This window comes from Rattus norvegicus, chromosome 20 (genome assembly GCF_036323735.1).
Source record: "Rattus norvegicus strain BN/NHsdMcwi chromosome 20, GRCr8, whole genome shotgun sequence".
In the NCBI taxonomy this organism is placed as follows: Eukaryota; Metazoa; Chordata; class Mammalia; order Rodentia; family Muridae; genus Rattus; species Rattus norvegicus.
Genome location: NC_086038.1, coordinates 6,911,993 through 6,933,613, shown reverse-complemented (window position 1 = coordinate 6,933,613; position 21,621 = coordinate 6,911,993). Strand labels below are relative to the sequence as shown.

General features: G+C 51.1%; 1 protein-coding gene and 1 long non-coding RNA gene across 2 annotated transcripts in view; one reads left to right on the top strand and one right to left on the bottom strand.

Moving 5' to 3' along the window:
- The window catches only part of Pnpla1 (patatin-like phospholipase domain containing 1), a 34,162-nt gene extending 20,237 nt beyond the window's left edge, over positions 1-13,925 (bottom strand). The window contains exon 1 of the mRNA NM_001191841.2: positions 13,268-13,925. Coding sequence (NP_001178770.1) covers positions 13,268-13,472 — 205 coding nt within the window. The 5' untranslated portion in view covers positions 13,473-13,925. The remainder of the gene's footprint in view (positions 1-13,267) is intronic.
- Positions 164-5,651, top strand: LOC120098863 (uncharacterized). The gene is made up of 3 exons (XR_005497526.2): positions 164-2,698; positions 3,675-3,801; positions 4,208-5,651. It is a non-coding gene; the product is annotated as an uncharacterized LOC120098863 (long non-coding RNA).
- Positions 13,926-21,621: the final 7,696 nt, after the last annotated feature.

The following is a 21,621-nucleotide window of genomic DNA, read 5'->3' as shown; positions in this document are numbered from 1 at the left end:
TGTACAGGCGGCAGTTCGTGTGTGTGTGTGTGTGTGTATGTGTGTGCGTGTGTGTTTATGTGTGTGTGTGTGTGTGCGTGTGTGCCCATGCTTGTCTATGAAGCCTCCTCTCTCCTCAATAGCCCATTATGATGCTGTATCCGCAAAGGAACCTTCCAGATAGACTGGGAATTCTTCAGGGCTGACATCCTTCCACCCAGCCTGTCTCTAGGACCACGGCGGGTCGTGCTTGTCCTGCCAACACTGAGAGAACAGAAGTTGCTGCTTGACTCTGCAGTGAAAGCCTGTCCATGAGGTCACACACAGACAGGAAACACGTTCAATTATGGTATACGGCCCCCTGTATATATCCCAGGCTGGCCAAATACTTACTATATTGCCAAATAATGACCTTCAACCCCCGAGCCTCCTCCCTGTGTCTCCCGAGTGATGAGATTGCTGGAGGGGAAGTCTGTAACCAGCAAGAATCAATTGTATTGACTGGTGTGGCCGACTCAGGCAGGCTTCAAAAGCCTCCAGCACAAGGAAGTTCAGCGGGAAATGAGGGCCGAGATGAGGTGTCTGTGAAGGGCAGGGTGAAGCCACAGCTCTAACTTTCAGCTACTCGGGGTGTTTCATCCTCTGTGACCTCAGATCTGTACTGCAAAGCCAGGCAGATTTGCTTCCAATCCCAGGGTCACACCAGCCGTCTGGGGCAGCACTGGCTCCACCCACCGTCTATAAAATAAAGAAACCGAGTCCAACGTGGAGGCTCAGCAGGTAAAGGCGCTTGCGCGGGAGCCTGGGTTCTATCCCTGGGAACCACAGGGTGGAGAGAACTAATCCACAGAAGTTGTTCGCTGACCTCCACCCTGATTTGATATCCAGCACCCACAGGGTGGCTCGCAACCATCTGCAACGCCAGTTCTGGGGGATCTGGCGCCCTCTTCTGGCCCTCATGAGCACATCCCGTATGTGGCGCGCAGACGGACGTGCAGGCAAAACACCCACACACATGAAAATACATAAGTTTAAAATAAGATACAAAATACATGGACATAGCAGAAACATGGCGGAGAGGGTGTACCCGTGGTCTCGGGAATGACAGGGTCAATCTGGTAACATGCCTCTTCTATGGGAGATGGCTAGTGGCTGCATTTGAAAAAAAAAAAATCGGGGGCTGGAGCGATCACCGAAGGGGAAGAAAAGAGATAATTTGACGCCGGTGTATGTTATTTGATTAAATTGGAAATAATTTACCCCTTTCCCCCCAAGAGCAAAGAGGCCTTACTAACCCTTAGTGTTCGACACAGTGTCTGGAATCCTGGCAGACGCTTAATTAACTGAACGCATCCACAGATGATGGATAAATTAGTGATCTCCAGAAATCAAAAAGGGACACTGAGGCCCAAAGAGACAAATAGTTATTCAAGATGACTCAAAGAGTTAAATTTGAGATGCCTGTCTTCCCTTCCCCCACACAGTGGAGAAGGGGCACTGCAGGCCGACACCCCCAACCCCCACCCCCACTCCGATCCCCCGTAAATGACTGGATCCGGTTCTTGGATGTGCAAGAATTAGGCCTGCTGTGTGGGACGAATCAGGGAAGGAGGATGGGGCTGAGCGCACATACACACTCACCTAGTCTCTGTGGACTGGTAACCTAGCAACAGCCTCCAGCTTAGCCAATCACAGTTGGCCAGCCCGCTCTCCCCTATATTGAGATGACTGCTCAGGGGAAGCTGAGGTGAGGCGGCTTCTGGGAGGCAGGAGTGAGCAGATTTCCCAGGGAAGCCCCGGCAAGGCTCAGAATCCCTGACCGAGGAACCTGCACGCCTTAGGCTCCCGTCTGGCTTCCCAATTGCAGGCTGAATTCCCAGGCGTGTTTTCCCCTGGGTCTGTCTAGCTTGACTACCTAACCACATTCTAATAATAACCGCTATTATCTTATCTTAATGAAAGTAGTTCACCCAAACAGGCTTTCCCACCTTGAGTCTTGTTTATCGTCACAGCGACAGTCAGGCTCTAAGGGCAGAGATCCCGGTTTACGCACCGCGCACTGCAGAGACTGCCTTAAAGCTACCCTGTCGCTCACGGAAACCCGTGGGGACACTCTGTGCGGCCAGTTTTCAGTCAGAGAAGGCTTTGTGCCAGGCAAATCTAAAGTGAAAATTGATTGTATAAAACGACTGAACGCAAAGCTGTGAAGGATTGAAGCCGGATGGGGGTTGAACCCCGTGAGACTGCCTGGCCTCACCTTAAGCAGGAAACCCCTCAAAATTCCTGGAAATGCATAGTTCTGAGAGTCTAGGTCAAGAATACTAGGCCGGACGCAGGGAGGATTGCTCAAGGGGTAAAAATGCTTGCCAGGAAGACATGAGATCCGAGTTTAGACCCCCAGAACCCATGCAAAAGCTGAATGTACCCGTGAGCTCTCGCAACCCCAGTGCGGGGGAGGGGGAGCCATCCTGATGCTTGTGGTCTACTAACCAGAGCGGGCCCCAGCTCTCTGTGAGATACAAAACAAACACACAAACAAAACAGGCCGTGGCTCTTGAAGAAAGACATCGGTGGTTGACTCCTGACCCCAGGCGCACACAAATGCATGTGCACCTGCACACGTATGCACTGATGGGGAGCCCCTCACACACAAACACCAGACCAGGCGCCATTTGTCTGCTTGTGCAGATACAAGTTCCAGCCCAGGATAAAGTTGAAGGTGGGTAGATGTGTGGACGATTAAGTGGGCGGCTGGGCAGATGGATAAGTGGGGTGGTAGGTGGATGGGTGGGTAAGGTTGTGGGTGGATGGGTAAGGTTGTGGATGAGTGGATAAGTGGGTGTGTAAGGTTGTGGGTGTGTAAGGTTGTGGGTGGTGGGTGGGGGGTGGGGGGTGGATGAGTGGGTAAGTTTGTGGGTAGGTGGGTGGATGAGTGGATAAGTGGGTAGGTAAGTACTTAAGTAAGTGAACACATGCTCTAAGTCATACATCCTACGTTAGCAGAAATGTTATTAGCAGCACACACGTGTACACACACACACTTAATTTTTTAAAACCCTTAGAATTAAAAAAAACAACTTATTCTGAAGTATTACCATCTGGTGGTTCACACCCATTGCCCCCGACTCAAGAAACCGATGCAGCATGATGGCCATGAGTTAGAGGGCAGCCTGGGTTACCTAGTGATTTTTAGGCCAGCCTAGGCTACATAGTGAGATCCGGTCCCCAAAACAACCAAATGGGACTCTGATAGTCTTAGGTTAGGGGCTGTGGGAATGAGCTCATAGCCCGGTTTTCTAGACGTCTGTCACAGACCCCTTTCTTGCTTTGGACACTCATTCTGGGTGTCTCCGCACCCCTGTGCACCTCTCCCCAAGAATCCAGGCACGTTCTCCCGGCATTCATCTGCAAAAGAGTGGAGAAGTCTTACAGGTCATGTTGAACTAACAGAGGGAATATATATGTCTAGAAAGTTCTCTAGAGACTCACTCAATAAATACCTCAGGGCCATCAACCTACACACACACACACACACACACACACACACACACACACACACACGCACTTCTCTCTGTGTTGTCTTTGGAGATTGTGTTCCTCGTAGAAATCACATCCTTCTGTGTGAGTGAGTCACCTCAGGATGAAGCCAGCGCTGTGGATACCTCTCACATGTTGTTGGGTTGTGTGTGTGACAGGACACCTGTGAGTTGCCTCTCGGTGCCCCTTCAGCCGTGAACCTTTCCAGTTGGACACCTTGTCGGAGCAAAACCAGGCTTCCTGCCCGAGAGCAAGCCTGTGTTTCCCAGCATCTTTTGCTACCAGGTGAGGCAATGTGACTAAGTTCTGATCTATAGATGAGAGCTAACAAGGTATGTGTCACCCCCCCCCCCCAGGGTCCTACCTCAGAGGGAAGGGGTATGTCTGTTTCCCCTTCTGACTAGACGGAATTCAGACATGGACACGACACAGGGCAACACCTATGTGTACCTTGATGGTTTGTTGACTCTTGGGACTGGGGGGCTTGGGGTCTAGAGAGAATGCCACATGCAGACCTTAGGGGAACTAGAAAACGAGTTGTAGAGGCACGAGCCCTCTTCTGTTGCCCCCAGTCAACACAGCTCTCCTAACAGTCTCCTGGGCTTTGGAAGGCTCTGGAGATTGGGCACCGCTGACTCCAAGAGGGCTCTGTGCCAACGGGGAGACTCATGTCTCTCCCATTCTACCGCAGGTCAACTGATCCAGAAAGGTAGCACTCTGGCCAGATGACATCCAGAACCAGAGTGGAGGGGGATGCAGATGGACCCTCATCTGAAGTCTTTTCCCTCCTTGCTGAACCCCACCCAGAAAGGCCACTGGAAAGGAAGGAGCTCCCGGAGTGAGCCACTCTGACTGCCCACAATTTCTTAGCTCCTGTTCTCGGTGGGCAAAGCTGGGCCGCTCATCTGAATTCCTCCCTGGGAGATCCTCAGTTCTGCCGCTACCTTTTGGAGAGCAGACTAAGGGGCGGCAAGAACCGAGTGCCCGCTTTACCTAGTGTCAGGCATCAAACTCACCTTCAGACAGGCAGCCTACCAACTGAGCCACATCTCCAGCCCTAATTTTTTTTAAAGGCTTCTAGAGCTGGAGAGATGGCTCAGTGGTTAAGAGCACCAACTGCTCTTCCAGAGGTCCTGAGTTCAATTCCCAGCAACCACATGGTGGCTCACAACCATCATGTAATGAGACCTGATGCCCTCTTTTGATGATGTACTTATAATTAATAAATAAATAAATCTTTTAAAAAATACATTAAAAATTTAAAAAAAGAAAGCCTTCTACAGTAACAAAGCAATTGGGGAGCTGAGTTGACACACCCTGGGTCAATGCTGCTGCGGCTAAATGAGGACATGAGGACACTGTCCTGTAATTTTTCCACGTTAAAAAAAAGCATTTTAAAAAAAGATTTATTTGGGGTTGGGGATTTAGCTCAGTGGTAGAGCGCTTGCCTAGGAAGTGCAAGGCCCTGGTTCGGTCCCCAGCTCCGAAAAAAAGAAAAGGAAAAAAAAAGATGTATTTATTTTATGTATATGAGTACACTATCGCTGTCTTCAGACACACTAGAAGAGGGCATCAGATCCCATTACAGATGAGTTGTGAGCCCCCATGTGGTTGCTGGGAATTGAACTCGGGACCTGTGGAAGAGCAGTCAGTGCTCTTAACCACTGAGCCATCTAGAGCTGGAGAGATGGCTACCCCCTCCCCTACCCATTTTTTAAAGGAACAGGAATGCTCACAAAAGCACTATTCACGATAGCCCACAGTAAAAACCACCCATTCATCATCGAGAGAATAAATGAATAAATGTGGTAAGTCCACCCAGTAGAATACTGTTCCGCCATGGAACAGAACACCAACTATTCATGCTATATCCTGGTGAGCCTTGATAAGACGGCGCTGGGAAAGAAGCCAGGTGCAAACTGGTGTATGCATCGCCTGTGTATTAAATGTGAAACATTGTATCATGTTAAATGTGTTCATCTGGAGAGACTGATCGGTGACTTCTGGGGAACGGAGGCCACAACTAAGGAGTAAGGTTCCTTTGTGGGTAAGGCGTTCTGAAACTGTAGCGCTTGTTGTACAACTGAACAAACCCTGGGTAAACTTTAAATAAACTTCAAGTAGGGTGATCTGCATGATAAGTAAACTATGTATCAATAAGGCCAAAGGTCTTGTTGGTGGTTTCTTTTGTTATTTTAAGAAGAGAAATGAGTTTTTCTGCTTCTGGACTTTGGGGCAGACAGACAGCTTCTCTGAGTGAGATAAGCTGGGACTTGGGCTAAAAGAGCCAGCGCCTTGGCCCTGGGCAGCCTTCTGTACTGTGTGGCTCAGAGAGAGGAAGAGTGTTGAGGTTTGGTCCGTGGCTATGTATTGTAAGGCTGAATATTGTATCCGCAGGTTTAGTTACCTCAAGAGGAGTGAATGCTCACATAGGCCAGCTTTTGTGGGGCAAACCTTACTCCTTAATTTAAAACTGTTGGTTGAATAAAGACGCCTACAGCTGGGCGGAAGAGAGGTGGGCGGGGCTTGGGCTCTGAGGAGAGCGGATGAAGCAGAGGAGGGGGAAGGAAGAAGTCACCATGGGAAAGGTGGATCCTGAACACATGGCTGTGCGGACCAGCTGGAGTAGGAGCAGCCCAGGTGGAACATGGCAGGTGATACCTCGGGACTGCAGACAGAGAGGGAAACAAACTGGCACAGAGGGTTGATATCTGCCCAGCTCTCCTGCCTTAAGGCTTATTACAGATATAAAAGTTCTGTGTCCTGGGGTTGGGGATTTAGCTCAGCGGTAGAGCGCTTGCCTAGCAAGCGCAAGGCCCTGGGTTCAGTCCCAGCTCCGAAAAAAAAAAAGAAAAAGAAAAAAAAAAGTTCTGTGTCCTTTATTTGGGGACTAAATGACCTAGGCAGGGTAGAGACCCCCAAATAATATTTACCACAACAGAAGTGTGCGGGTGGATATAGCCTATATTGCCACAGTTAAGCAATCTTTTGATTTTGTTTTGAGACAGTCTCCAGTAGCCCAAGCAGGTTTCAAATGAACTGTGTAGCAAAGGCTAGCCTCAAACTCCCTATCTCCAATAGGTTCCTAACTCCAATCTCGGAGTCACAGGTGAGTTGCACCCTGACAGACTTTCCTTTCTCGTTCTTCCTCTTTGGTGGAACTGGGTCAGAACGCCAATGTCTTTCTGCTATGTTGGGGGAGGGAAGGAGGTCACAAGGCAGAGCCTGTGAGAATGGTCTATCCTATCATCCTGGAGGTAGACCTCAGGCTCACCTTTACCCACCGAGTCATCCTCCCTCCAGCCCAAATCTTTCTTACTGTGGGTTTTGATCCATGATGTCAGTCACAGGTCAACTCAGTCCACATAATGTATTTCAGTAATGCAGGGGACACTGGCATGGCCACCAGCAGCATGGCCGGCAGTTCTACTTGGGCTTTTTCCCAGAATCCATTGCTCCCTTTCCTCATCTTTCCCACTTGAGAAACCTTCATGAACTGAAGTTCCCCTCTCTGAAACCGTGACATCAGGTGACCTGTGTTGTCCATCATCCAGACACACTGGTTTGTCCACCTTGTCATCCTGTCCTCCCACATCCTTGCTGGAGGCCTCTGGTCCTGCCCAGCCTGTCTTTCCCTGCCTAACTCCCACTCACACTGCTGGCTCCCTTAGGAAGTTCTGACTGGAGGCGCTGGCCTCACTCTGTGCCTTTCTAGAACCCAGGAGACACTTCCTCTCTTAGAAGGACACCATGGAGAGTCAGACATGGGGAGACATACCTGTGGTCCCTGTCCTTGGGAGGTGCAGACAGGAGGAACATGAGTTTGAGGTCAACCTTGGCTACATGAAGGGTCAGCCTGGCCTACCTGAGACTCCCCATCTCAAGAAAAGAAAGCATGAGAAAGATAGGGACGGCAAGGATAGGCAGAGGGGGAAAGGGCTACCATAAAGTCTTTTGGGGGAGGCGTCTTTCTGTAGTAGCAGCTGAAAGAGGTGGGGCTGCCTGACCACCAAATCTTTTTCCTTTGAGAAGAGATAGAAATTATTTTTGGGACTGGCAAGAAGCACTTGCTTTTAAGCCTGAAGATCTGAGTTTGATCCCTGGGACCAACACATGGGAAGGAAGAACAGACTCCTGAAAGTTGTCCTCTGACCCCCCACAGATGTGCCATGTGCCCCCAAAACACACCCACACACATAGACACGATAAAGGAATGAATGAATGGAACTTAAAATATCCTATAAAGAGTTATTTCCAAAATACAGGAAATTCAGCTCTGCGAAACTGCGTCCCACTTCTGGCCACATCAGAAACGCTGGAACCCCACTGGTTGTCATGGAGACTGCCTCTCCTCAAATAAATGGTGATGTCATCTCCGATGAGGACCAGGCAGGGTGCTAAGGGCTTTGCACTGACTGAAGGAGACTGGGTCACCAGTTCCCCAGGGATGAGGCAGAGAAGTCTCTCGTCAGAGAAGCTCCGAAGGGAAACAGCTTTGGAAGAAGTGTGGCTGGGCTAAAAGAATTTTTAAAGGAAAAAAAAAAAAAAAGACAGGACACCAGCAGAATGGATCGGCATGTAAAGGGGCTTCCTGCCTAATGAACGGAGTATGATACCCAGGACCTTGGGAGCATAGGAAACCCTAAGAAAATGAAGGACCAAGTCACCGTGCTCTTGATATGGCCACTGCCATGTCAAAGACCCTATCTATTCCTTGGCCTCGTGAGAATGGCAGAGCCTTCCTTTAGTCTCTGTGTGGATGTTGATAGTGTGTGGCGAAAGGACCCACCATAGCTTTCTCCCCAAGATATTTGCAGCCTGCAGGTTGCTCCCCTGCAGAGAGAGACTGCTCCTACCAAGATTAGCTGAACCTGCCCCAGTGGTGTATAATAACCCTGCCCCCTTGTCCAGCTGGGTATAAATTGTATCTGCTGGTTTATCTGTGTGTAATGCCCTACCTCTGTGTACTGCTGTCTATAGTAAACACGCTGAGCTCCCAGGATGCTACAGTGTCTCCATCAGAAGCTCCGCCCACAACATCCCAGCTTTTCTGTGCATCTGCCATGTCCTCATCTCCTGACGCTTCTAGTCAGGGTTAGAAGCCCAAGCCCTGCAAGGACATGGCCTGGGACCCACCTGGTGGCAGGAGAGAAGCAACTCCTAAAGGCTGTCCTCTGACCCATGTTTGACGTGGCACTTGTGCACCCGAGCACACACACACACACAGTGAACATAATACAAATAATTTCAAAAAGCGACAGATCTCCACTTATATACACGAGTTGGTCCCGTATAAAGTACGAGAAAATGAACATAGTTTTTCATCTACAACGGATGTGTGCTGAATCCCCGAGAACAAGACCAGCAGGGAAAAACCCTCCGACCCTTCTAAGTCAGCACTGACCCATCAGGAAATGCAGTGGAAAGAGAAGCTCCTTCACAGGAGTAAAAACCTTAAGAGCCTTAGAGATAAACCTGGTCCCGGAGACTGAGGCAGGAGACTCACCATGAGTTCCAGGCAAGCCTTGTCTATAGAGTGAGACAAAAACAAGACAGAGATCCTTAAATCGATATACAGTGACACACAGCGTCTTCATTAAAGGGCACAGTGAGCGGAGTCAGGGGTTATATTTACCACGGGACGCTTAATTCTAGATAAAATCACTGCTGGGCCTTTCCTGTTGGAGAGGGCAAAGAGGCTGAGAATAATGGAAGGAAGGTTTCAAGGAAGAGGGAGGGGGAGAGGAGGAGGGGGAGGGAGAGGGGGAAGAAGGAGGAGGGGGAGGAAGGAAGAAAAGCACTCGGCACACAGACATAGATGCAAGCAAAACTCCCCTACACATAAAAATCAAAATAAATGCATCCTCTTTTAAAAAGATGTCTTGAGAACGCAGGGCATGCTGGCATGTACGTGCTGTGTGCTGCGTGTGCACATGCATGTATACACATGTGTGTTCGTGTGTCTGCGCCTACGCTTGAGATTCTGGCACTGAAGAGACAGAGGCAGAGGTAGGAGGTCTTCTGGGGCTCCCTAGCCAGTCAGTCTAGCCTCGATGGCCAGTTCCAGGCCAAGAGACTGACTCAATGGAGGTGTGATGTTTCTTGAGTGTAACACCGAGGTTCTCCTCCGGCCTTCACATGTTTCAGAAGACACATATACACACATACACATATATGCATCTCTCACATGCGCACACAATATCTCACATCACATACACACAGACATACACACCTCACACACACATACATATCTCACATGCACATACATACATATATCACACACACATAACACACACATATATCTCACACACACACACCACACACACATAATCTTACACATACACACATCTCACATACACATCACACACACATCCTACACACATATCTCACATGCGTGGACATACATATATCACACACACATATGACACACACATATATCACACACACCATATACACATAATTTTACACATTCACATCACACACATAATCTTACACACACACATCACACACAAATATCTCAGATGCATGTACATACATATATCACACACACATAATCTCACACATACACATCACGTACACCTCACATGCATATATCTCACATATATCACACACACATAATCTCACATGCATGCATCATACACACCTCACACACATCATACACACTCACCCGACTCCTGTGTGTGTCTGGGGATTAAACTGTAGTCACTTCAGAGACTCCTAGAGCATGGCACAGGAGAGCCCACCACAGGCTACTCTTGACTCTAAGGGCTTGCACCCATCCTGGGCATGGCAGACACCAGACAGCCCTGCTCCCTGTAACACTGCTTACAACCCCAGGGTATCCATCAACACGGCAATGAACTGAGCGGGGCTTGGTGTTAGTGGTACATGGGGACTTCGGTCTAGACTCCCACTGAGTTTCTGATAACAGGTCAACACCTTGGTTACCCATCCTCTGTCTGGTAAATGTTCTCCCCTAAGTACTTTCTTTTTTTAAAAAAAAATATTTTTTATGAATTTTTCTTTATTTTTGGTTTTGCTTTGAGACCAATATAGCCCTGGCTGTCCTGGACCTCACGCTGCAGTCCAGGCTAGCCTTGAACTCACAGAGATCTGCCTGCCTCTACCTCTGGTGCACCAGGATTAAAGGCCTGTACCACCATGCCTCCGCCCAATATGTTTTCCAGTCCATCCCCTCAGTGAATCAGGTCTGTAAAAACTCTGTCCCCGAGACCCACTGTTAACCCCGAAGTCCACTCTGCCAAGTGGTGACATGGTTTAAGTCATTCCAGCATCCACTCTGGACAGATGAGGCTCAGGGTGAACTCCCCACGTAGTTTGTGTGACCTCAGGCTGCGTAAGTGTCCTGTGACTGTTTCCTTCTTTGTATAAAGGGAGGTAATAATAGTTTCCCCCTTAGAAGGAGCTGTAAAGTCTGGGTGAGTTAATACCCTTAAAACTTCAAACAGGATCTGATACAAAAGACATCCGGTTATCAGGAAATCACGGGCCAGTAAAATGACTGGACTGGATTGGTCCATACACCTCACCCCTCCTTACATCCTGCTCTATTCATGAGCCATGCCGGGTCTAGGCCTTGATCCCTCCTAGAGGGCCTCTTCATGACTTCATCCCACTCCCTGGGGTCCGTGGTGGCCTTAGGCTGGCTAAGCAGATTTCTTATTCCTCCCATTGAACAAACCGAATTGATCCTAAAAGGTCTTGCTATAAACTCATATATATTTGGTTTTCGACATGGTCTCTCTGTGTAGCCCTGACTCTCTTGAAACTCACTCTGTAGACCAGGCTGGCCTCGAACTCAGAGATCTGCCTGCCTCTGCATCCCGAGCACTGGGATTAAAGTCCGGGACAGTATATTTTTAAGAACTTACTATAAGGGTTGGGGATTTAGCTCAGTGGTAGAGCGCTTGCCTAGCAAGCGCAAGGCCCTGGGTTCGGTCCCCAGCTCTGGGAAAAAACAAAAACAACAACAACAACAACAAAAACCCTCTGAAAGAACTTACTATAAGGCAGCAGAGGCGCAGGCTGGGGCTGGGGCACTGGGTAGAGTGTTTGCCTAGCCTGTGCAAAGCCTTAGGTTCAATTCCTAGCACCATGAAAACTGGTATGGAAGTGTATGCCTGCTACCCCTGCAGTGAGGAGGCAGGAGGATCAGAAGTTAAGGTCATCCTCAGCTACCTAGAGAATTCAAGGCTAGCCTGTGCTACGTGAGACCCTCCCTAAATAAAGCAAAGATAAGGGGATGGCGAGAGGGTTTGCAGGGACCCTGTATCTAGGGGCTGACTCTTACCTTTCCGAAGGCCTGGTATCTTTTCCCCTGGGTGAAAACACTTTGGGTGTGTAACCACAGAGGGCCCCGTGCCTAAGAAAGATCTGGAAAGATCTTTATCCCTCTCTTTGCCCAGGCTTGGGGAGGGTGAGTGGACTAGGGGCTGCAGGGTGGGCAGAAATTTTAACTCTCTTGTCCCATCGTTTCTTATAAACTATTAAAAAGGAGACGGTTCCTTGCCTGTGTGCGGCAACTAGAGAGGGCCCTACTGTTGCCCTTCAGGGCAGAGCCCCACCCCCATCGGCTGCCGCCTCCTCAGAGATCCAATAGCTGACCCTTCAGTTGGTCTCAACTCAACCTTCTAGCACATTCCAAACCTAATCCCCATCCTCCTCCACAAAGCACACTCATCCCCTAGTCGGTTTCTACTCAGGCCCCTCCAACCCAGCAGTCAGGCCTCCTTAAAACCCCCAAACCAGACTGTTGGCGGTTTCCAGCACTCCATGCTCAATCACAAAGCAGTTCACTCCTATCAGTGAAGTTCCTTCTTTGACAAACCCAGGTCAGGCCGTCATAGGGATTGTCCTGATAACAGAAGCTGGAGCACAGGGACTGGCTTCTGTGTGTTCAGAATTGAATGCCACAGGCCACTTGGATGGCCTCCCCCTCAACATGGCCGCCCCTGAACATCTCTGGAACACGGTCCCCCTTCCCGCTTCAGCCCCAGACAGCTGCAGTTTGTTTGCAGACCCCATCCCTCATGACACGAGAGACCTCTCCATTTGGAAGTTTGTTATCTGTCTTTTCTCTCTAGAATGTTCTAGAACTTCAGCTCCACAGGGGTTCTACATTACAGCCTGGCCTTGAGCGGGTCGGGGTGGCTGGGCCCGTGCTCTACACTGTTAGGACAAGGAGGCTGTTGCTCAGAGCCCTGGGTCAGCCCTGTGGTCTCCGGCCCACCACTGAAGCTGAAGCTCCCACACTGTGCCTCACTGTCTGTTCCCAGCTTCTCCTCAGTCCTCAGGGTTTGCATGTTGAGAGCCCCTTCCTCACTAAGAAGAGGGGGCAGTGCTTGCATTTAAAAAACAAGAAAAAAGGGGCTGGGGATTTAGCTCAGTGGTAGAGCGCTTACCTAGGAAGCGCAAGGCCCTGGGTTCGGTCCCCAGCTCCGAAAAAAAAGAACCAAAAAAAAAAAAACAAACAAGAAAAAACATCACCCAGCCTCACTCCTCATGACCAGACTATAGTGGTCTGGCCCAGCACAGGAGGAAGAGGAAAAGCGCATGCTTGGATGTGCGTGCGTGCATACGTGCGTGCGTGTGCGTGTGCGTGCGAAGGGGGAGCTACCCTGGCTGTCAAGCTTGGCTTTAACCCCCCCAGTGCACTTCCAAGTTGGACACGGTCTGCTCTGAGGAGTCCCTCCAGCAGCCCCCTTCAGAGACACCAGAGTAAAGGTCTTACCCATCTCAATCCCGCAGATGACCAAGGCTGCAATCACGGCGCCAGCTGACGTCCCTGCAAAGCGATGAGCCGTGTCCAGCATCCTAGGGGCCAGATCTCGCAGAGCATCCACGGCCCCAGCCTGGTAGTAGGACAGGAACCCGCTCCCGGAGAAGGAGATGGAATGAGGGGTGTCTGGGTCTCCTTTGAACACCTGTTCGTCCATCTTTGGGGCCTCTGGCCTCCCAGCGGAGGAAAAACCTACACCTGTCTGCCTTGGCTCAGTCTCTCCTTCCCTGTCAGTCAAGAGCCGGGAATGTACCGGCCCAGCCAGGCACCCACGGGTGGTTCATCCAGCCACTGCCTGGGCCTGTTGAGCTCTGCTGAGAGACACCCCTGAAGGCCTGATAAGGGACCCCAGGTCCTGGATGAAATGTAGACAGTTCTCAGAGTCATGGGCAGGGGCGTGGTCCTGCAGACCCCATGCTGACTTCATGACCTAGCTAGACTCACAGCGGGGCGCAGGCTCTTCAGCGCTCTCCACCCATCCTGGGCGCACTCTGGAGCGAGGCATTCCCTGCTCCCTGCTCTGGGCCGTGTCCACAGAGGCGGCGCCTTTCAGCCCTTAGCATCCAGTTGCAAAATCTCTGCCTCTCCCTGTACCTCCCTCACTGACTGGGGACTGAGTTACATGCCACGCCCCTAGTCGCCACGCCCCCAGTCCGTGTGTGTGTGTGTGTGTGTGTGTGTGTGTGTGTGTGCGTGTGTGTGTGTGTCCCATCCCACCCCCCCCCCGCCCCCAAGCAAGGCTTTGGCTTTCAATGGGGAGGAGCAACTCATATCGCCCCCATGCTCCTTCCTCACCCTCCTCAGACTCTGGAAAGGTCTTACACAAGCTCCTCTCTATTCTCCCCCCCCACCCCCCGGGGCTGGGGACCGAACCCAGGACCTTGCGCTTCCTAGGCAAGCGCTCTACCACTAAGCCAAATCCCCAACCCCGCTCCTCTCTATTCTTACCTTAGCACAAAACTGGGCAAAAACTAACAAGAGTTTGGCTCTGGGTGACTGCCTGGTTTGCTTTCCATTGATAACACGGTGACCACAAGCAACTTGGGGAAGGAAAGGGGTATCTCAGCTCACAGTTTAAGGTTCATCATGAGGGAAAGTCAGGGCAGAGAGGCAGGAACTGATGCAGAGGCCATGAGAACGCTGCTTACTGCTTGCCGGCTTACTCCCCATCACTAGCTCAGCCTGCTCTTACATAACCCTGGGCCACCTGCCCAGGGACGGCCCCGCCCACAGTGGGCGGGGCCCGCTCCCATCAATCATTAATCAAGACAATACCGGACAGACTTGTGCGCAGGCCTATTTGATGGAGGTAATGAGGGTTCCTCTTCCCAGCTTCTGTCAATAACCAGCCAGTAGTCTCCAGCCTCCTTCCCACCTCTCACTCCACCTCCTCATCCCTGGCCTGGTCCATGCCCTCTTGCCTGTCCGTGGCCTCTGTGCCAGCTCCAGAGGCCAGAAGGGGGCATTGGATGCCCTGCAGCAGGAATCACAGGCAGCTGTGGGTACTGGGAACTGAACCCAGGTCCTCAGGGAGAGCATCAAGCCCTGAGCCATCGCTCCGGCTGGCGAGCGTCCCTTATGTGTACAGGAGGGAAGAGAGCAGAGAGCTGGACCATTCCAAAATGGTCCAAAACAGCTTGTGAATGGGGGTAGGGTGGGGTCATGAGGTCTCCTGTAGGGACATCAGGATCAGAGAGGTGTTTTGGTAAGTGACAGGGGCTTGGGGACCAGGGTTAGCTCTAGGGGCTGTAGGGCATGACTCCTGGAGAGGAGGAAATTTCCTCACCACCTAAAAATGTCACTGCAGATCTCTAAGGCAGCAAAAGCTTTCTTAGTTGCCTTCTTCCCCTCCTCCCCTTCCTCCTCCCTTTCCCCCTCCACCATCACAGCCATCACAGCCATCACCATCACCAATCACCCAATGACAGCAGGACCAGAATTAGAACTGAGACACCAAGCCGCCTCTCTCCTAGTCCCAGTCAGCTCCAGCCTCAACTCCCAGAGACCAGATACTAACTGGCTTCCTGGGAGTCTGACAAGCGAATGTGAAGTCACCAGAGAGCCATCCGAGGAGCCCTGTAATTAACTACTACATTGTTCAAGGCTAGATTGCCCCAGGAGGAGTAAAGGGGGAGGGAGAGCAGGCAGGGCAGGGGACAGCTATGGGCTTCCTTGGGAGGGGAGGCATGCTGGGCTCAGAGGCATGGGAGGGAGTCTTGGGGTCAGAGAGAACGGGTTCACCCCCTGGCGATTTACTGCTATTTACGTGCAGTAGGACCGCACAATACATTTGGATTTTCCCCTCTTTGCAAAACAGGCGGTAATTCCAAAGTTTAGCAGGGGTTATAGAACAACAGGTTATAGGACAACATGCCTGCCAGTATCAGAGGACAATGGAGTCCAAGGTTTCTGAAGCAGATGGATCCAGAGTCTGTAGAAGAGAATGGTAAGGTCAGGGAGATGCGTGACCTCGGATCTCCCAGTGGAACACAGCGGGCTTGGAGAACACCCCAGCTGGGGAGTCCTGGAAGGGAGGGGAAGTGATGCAGGAAGTCCGGGTGGCCAGGCCAGGGGATAGCTGGAGGATGAGTCAGCGAAGCTATTGCCACAGAGTGTCAGATTGTGGGACTGGCTAGGTGAGCAAGGTGATTCATAGATAATGCTTGGTTTTCTGCCTGGGGCTAGGGAGAGGCAGGGTGCCTGTGGCAGACCGAGAAACTGGGGCACAGGTGAGGACACTGGTTGAAGATTTTATCTGTCTGTTTGTCCATCCATCCATCGTATGATTTGGGTGCTAGAAAGACGCTTGGCAGTTAGAAACACTTGCTTCTATTGCAGGGGACCTGGGTTCAAATCCCAGCACCAACATGGGGGGGACTTAAACCATCTGTAAATCTAGTTTTTGAGGATCTGGTGCCCTCTTCTGGCCACTAGGGGCACTACATACACACGGTATACACGCAGGCACACCAGCCATACTCAGAAAATAAGAATGAATTTAAAATATTATCCTTGTATGTTTTTTAAGCTGGGCATGGTGTGCAACGCCTTTAATGCCAGACAGCACTTGGGAGGCAGAAACAGGTGGACCTTTAGGAATTTGAGGTCAGGCAATGCTACATAACCCGGTCTTGTCCCAAAACAAACAAGTAAGCACAAAGATAATACGGTTTGTGTGTGTGTTTGTGTTCAAGCTGTGTGCACATGTGGAGATCACAGAATAATTTTCTGAAGTAGACTCTTGCTTTCAGCTCTCACCTTGACTTAAACGCTAAGAGGAAACCTCAGTTAAGAACTGACCCCAGGGATAGAGACAGCTCAGCAGTTAAGAGCACTGACTGCTCTTCCAGAGGTCCTGAGTTCAAATCCCAGCAAGCACATGGTGGCTCACAACCATCTGTAATGGGATCCGATGCCCTCTTCTGGTGTGTCTGAAGACAGAGACACTGTAGTGTAGTCACACGCATAAAATAAATAAATCGTTGAAATGTAAAAAGAAGAAAAAGACCCCCCCCAATCTGGCCCACGCCTTTACTCCCAGCACCTAGGAGGCTGAGGCAGGTGGATCTCTGAGCTCCAAACCCAACAGCTCTGGTCTACAGAGCGAGTTTCAGGACAGCCAGGGCTACGCAGAGAGCCCTGTCTCCCAAAACAAAAAACCAAACAGGATTGCTCCCATTATGCCGGCATGTGGGCATGTCTGTGGACATTTTCTCCATTGTCAATCGATGTAGGAAGGTGCAGCCCAATGTACCCTGTGATCCCTGGGCAGATCCACAGGCCTGGGTTGTGTAAGAAAGGAAGCTGAGCAGGAGGGGAGGAGGAGTCATTAAATCCTGCCTCCCAGTTCCTGCCAAGGCTTCTTCCTTGGTACATTGCTACATTGTAATGGCTGCCAAATTAACTCTTTCCTCCCCCAGCTCCTTTTGGTGTTATCAGAGCCTATCTTTCCACCACGTGAGACCTAGGAATTGAACTCTGGACCTTGGATTTGGCCGCAAGCGCCTTTGCCCACAAAGTCATCTCACGTGCCCAAACTCAGGAGTTTTAAAATACTATTGTGCCTAGTTAAGTTGTAACAAAGGAGAAAACAATTAGCACCTCATAGAACATTGTCATGGTACAGGGGAAGTGTGTGTTTTGGTGACTTCCCTAGCTGCTTTGACAGGAAGTGTTTGTGAACCCCAAAAGACTACCAAGGAGCCGATTCCGATGCAATCGCATTAGGGTCTTATAAAATCGAATTTGGGCTTAGCCTCCGCTGAACCACAGGATGGTTCAGTTGAAGCAGCCCGGAACTCTCATTGGGCCAAGGCTTTATAGGAAATAGAGGCGAATGGGGGAGCGTCCATCCGGGTAAGCATCTGGAGGCGGGTCTCAAGATGGAGTAGGTTTGGCCTCTCAGCAACATGAGAGGTGGAGGTAGAGGGACACCACCACCGTGGGCCGCAAGTTTGGGAACCCAACGCGGATACGGCACCTGATCTCCTACAGCTGGTCGCCCTTTGAGCAGCGCGAACTCTTTCAGCAAAGGCATCCCCAAGGTGCTCTCTGTGAGCGCATCCTGCGCGTGGCGCCACCGCCATTTGTAGTGTTCTCTCTGATCTACACATGGGGCAACCAGGAGCTTGAGCAGCAGTGTACGAAAATGACAAGCCTGCACCTGATTGACAGTCCCCTGCCTCCCTTCTCTGGGAGAGGAATCCACACTGTAGTCTTGAAGACAATGAACTACGTATGGACTCCCAAAGAAAAACATAGGAAAACGACTTCGGGAGGGTGTTTTGAGGGTATGGCCCATCGAGGTGGGGAAGGCTCTGGGCAGGATAGGGGTGGCTGGTCACACCGCAGTCAGGAAGCAAGGAGATAAATCTAGCGATCTGGTCCCTTCTGCTTTCCACCCTGGGCCATGGGGCTGTGCCACCCACAATCCAGTTGGGCCCTCCCCGCTCAGTTAACACCCTCACCGCCAGGTCCAATGGTGCGTCTCCAATCAAGCCCACAGCAAAGGTGGACAGTACAGGGCTTACGGGGCGGAAACGTTGTTATTCTTAATTTATTGTACTTGGTACCCGGATATGGACACGACCCATGAAGAAGTGAATTGGACAGGGCGTGGTGGTGAACGCTCGTGATCCCAGCACAAGGGAGACTGAGGAAGGAAGACAGCGAGTTCCAGATGACCAGTCTGGGTTGCCTATGTAGACTTTGCCGTAGAAACAAAAGTCGTAAAATGACCCACAAACAAACCCCGAACCTCTTGTCTTCCGGCACCGGCACACATCGCACTCAGGGGCCCCCAGGGTGGCGCTGGCTTCCCCTGCTTGCCTCTAAGTCCCTCAGGGAAGGTACCTGGGCATAGCGGATCTCAATTCCCAAATAATCTGCTCGGTGAGTAGAGGCTCACGGAGGTGTTCTGTGAGACAGTGAAACCCTGGCAACCATTGACCATTCGGCAACCTCAAACTGTGCTCGGGTCGCCCCATGAAACCGCTCTAAAGCCTGAGTAGGTGGATGGAAGGGAGTCTTTGGAGAAACTGAGGCACACGCACGTGTACAGAGAACAAAGGCCATCAGGATGGTGGGGATGGGAGCCAAATCTAACTTTACCATATTTTAGGCAAAAGAGCAAGCTACAGAAGGGGGTGGGGGTGCGATGGGCTGCTGTCCCACCTAGGAGAGCAAGCATTTTATCATAGAAGCAGGAACCTCTGAATGAAGTCCCTACAGACTTGGGCAGCCTCCAGGGAAGGGGACAGATGCCCTTTTGTCTGAAGACAGCTACAGCGTAGTGTACTCACATATATAAAATAAATAAATAAATAAATCATTTGAAGTGAAAGAAGAAGAAGGATGAGGAGGAGGAAAAGAAGAAGAGGAGGAGGAAGAGGAGGAGGAAGAGGAAGAAGAGGGGGGGAGGAGGAGGAGGAGGCGGCGGCAGACACACACAAGGGACGCTGGCTTTTTATGAATGAGGGCCTTCTGCTGTCTCTGAAGCATTCAACTAGACAGTCTTGTCAGCAGGGCCAAAGACAGCCGATGAGTCCCAAAAGGCCACAGGAGTCAAGCGAGGTGGCTCTGCCTTGCTGGTCTCCAGTCCTCACGGATCACGGACAGGGCAAGCACCTGCCTGCTCTGCTTCTGAGGAACTCGAGCTCAGACTCGCCAACTCCAAACTCCAGGGTCCATGTCCGCATAGTCCTGATCTTTGCAGGCAAATGATCCACCCATAGTTGGTGTGCTTATCCTCCCTTGTTCACTGCCTTCAGACTGCCACTGGGAGGCAGTGTGGCTACAGGGGCTGTGAAGGGGACACAAAGTCAGAGGTCCTGGGAGTCTTCCATGGTCTAAGGAGGTCAAGAAAGGTCAAACGGCAAACCAGTGCACCCCAAGTCTCTGCTGCTCATCTTAGCAGTGGGAGTGAGCTCTCTTCTCCCCTGGCAAGGTTTTGAGTGCACCATACTGAAGGGTTTCGCTGGGTTTTTGTTTTACCTGAGACATGGTTTCGTCTGTACCAGGCTGGCCTCAAACTTGCTATGTAGCAAAGGTTGACGTTGATCCTCCGGTCTCCACCTCCTGGCTGGTGTTAGAGGACTGTGCCGCTCACTGCATTGACTTTTCTGGGGTGCTGAGGAGGGAGAGCAGGGTCGTGCTAACACTGCCAACCAAGCCAGATCCTGAGCCTCCTGCAGGAGGTGAGGCCATAGGAAAAGGCATGTGCTCAGCTCACCAGGGCTTTGTGCTGTCCTACTGTGTGCTGAGCACAGAGGGTATTGACACATGTCCTCCCTTGAAAGAAAAGCACTCAGAAGCTGGGCCTGGATGGATAGAGTGTGAAGTGTTCTGGGGGGGACCTGATAGAGAAGTCAGGATGCCGGCTGGAGTGTTTGCGATCCCCCTTTTCAGATGTCACAGAAAACGGATTATGGAGGGGAAGAGACAAGCAATATAAACCGGGGGATGACGGCGCCCAGGGCTCTAGAATCAGACTGAAAGATTCCAGTTCTACACTCCCTAGTTATGTGACTGGGACCAAGGTGCTCACCCTCTCTGGGGCTCAGTCTCAGTACAAAAGGGGGAAGACGAGGTAACCTTCCTGGCCGTGAGAACCACTCTCAGAAAAACAAACGGAGGGAAAAAGATTTGATCTTGTCCACGCCAAACCTTAGAAAAGCATCCAGTTAATGTTTTCAAAGAGGAAGGAGCCATGCCTCAGGACATCGGAGGAAACAGGCAGCACGGGGGTCTACAGGGGACACACCAGCTTCTGCCTCTAGTTTAACATCTCAGAGGGACCTGTGCACGCCTTTGAACAGCTCCCTGTCTGCGCCGGCATTCTCGTGCCAACCCGGCACCCAACGCTGAACAGCTGGTGAGTGCAAACCACCTTGGGGCAGATCCCTCTCTGCCCAGGGTGGGGAGGAAGTACCTCGCCAAGTCAACGTTTTATCTAGATGAGTCTGGAAAACACAAACATTGACCCATGGGAACCTCCTGGCAGGTATGGGAACGGTTACCAGCACTTTGGGCAAACAGTTGCTCCCCAGGCCTCTGCCTGCGCCCTGGGGACTTACCCAGACTCCACAGATACCTCGGGGAAACAATTACCGGCCTTCATAGTGCTGTTCCTAGAAGAAAATCATTGGAAGCACCACATGCCCTCAGTCTATAGCGAGGAAGCAATCGTGTCTCCATAGAATGGGCAGTTAGCACTCTATACCACAGCCAGACACCCACTACACTGACGAAAGAGCTACCTGTGGGTGCGATAAAAGTGAGCTGGACCTGGTGGTGCCTGCCATAATCCCAGGATGTGGGAGGTGGAGGCAGGGGGGAATCAGGAGTTCAGAGCTAGCCTCGGGCTATGAAGCAAATTTGGGTCCAGCCTGAGCTAATCACATGGTTGATGCACATGTGAGGACCTGAGCTCCAATCTCCAGACGCTACGTAATCCGGGTGAGGGGTTACATATCCATGGTCCCAGTGTGGACTTTGGGGTTCAGAGTCACATGATCAAAGACTTAACGTCCTAAGCACTAAGGAGGGAGAAGGCAGAGGAGACTTGATGGCGGGGAGGGGAGGGGAGTGGGGTTGGAGGAGGAGCAGTTGAGGGTTTGAGGGGTGGAACCAGACCTCAGTCCTGGGAGAGGACAGAGCCACAGCCATGGACCCACAGTCCGTCTCTGAGAACACCATAGGGATGCTAAGTCATCTCCAAAAGGGCAGATCCACTGACTTGGTCCAAATTTGAGTCTGGGCTTACCTCAGGCTGGACTCTGTCCTTCAGAATCCTGTAAAGGTTCACG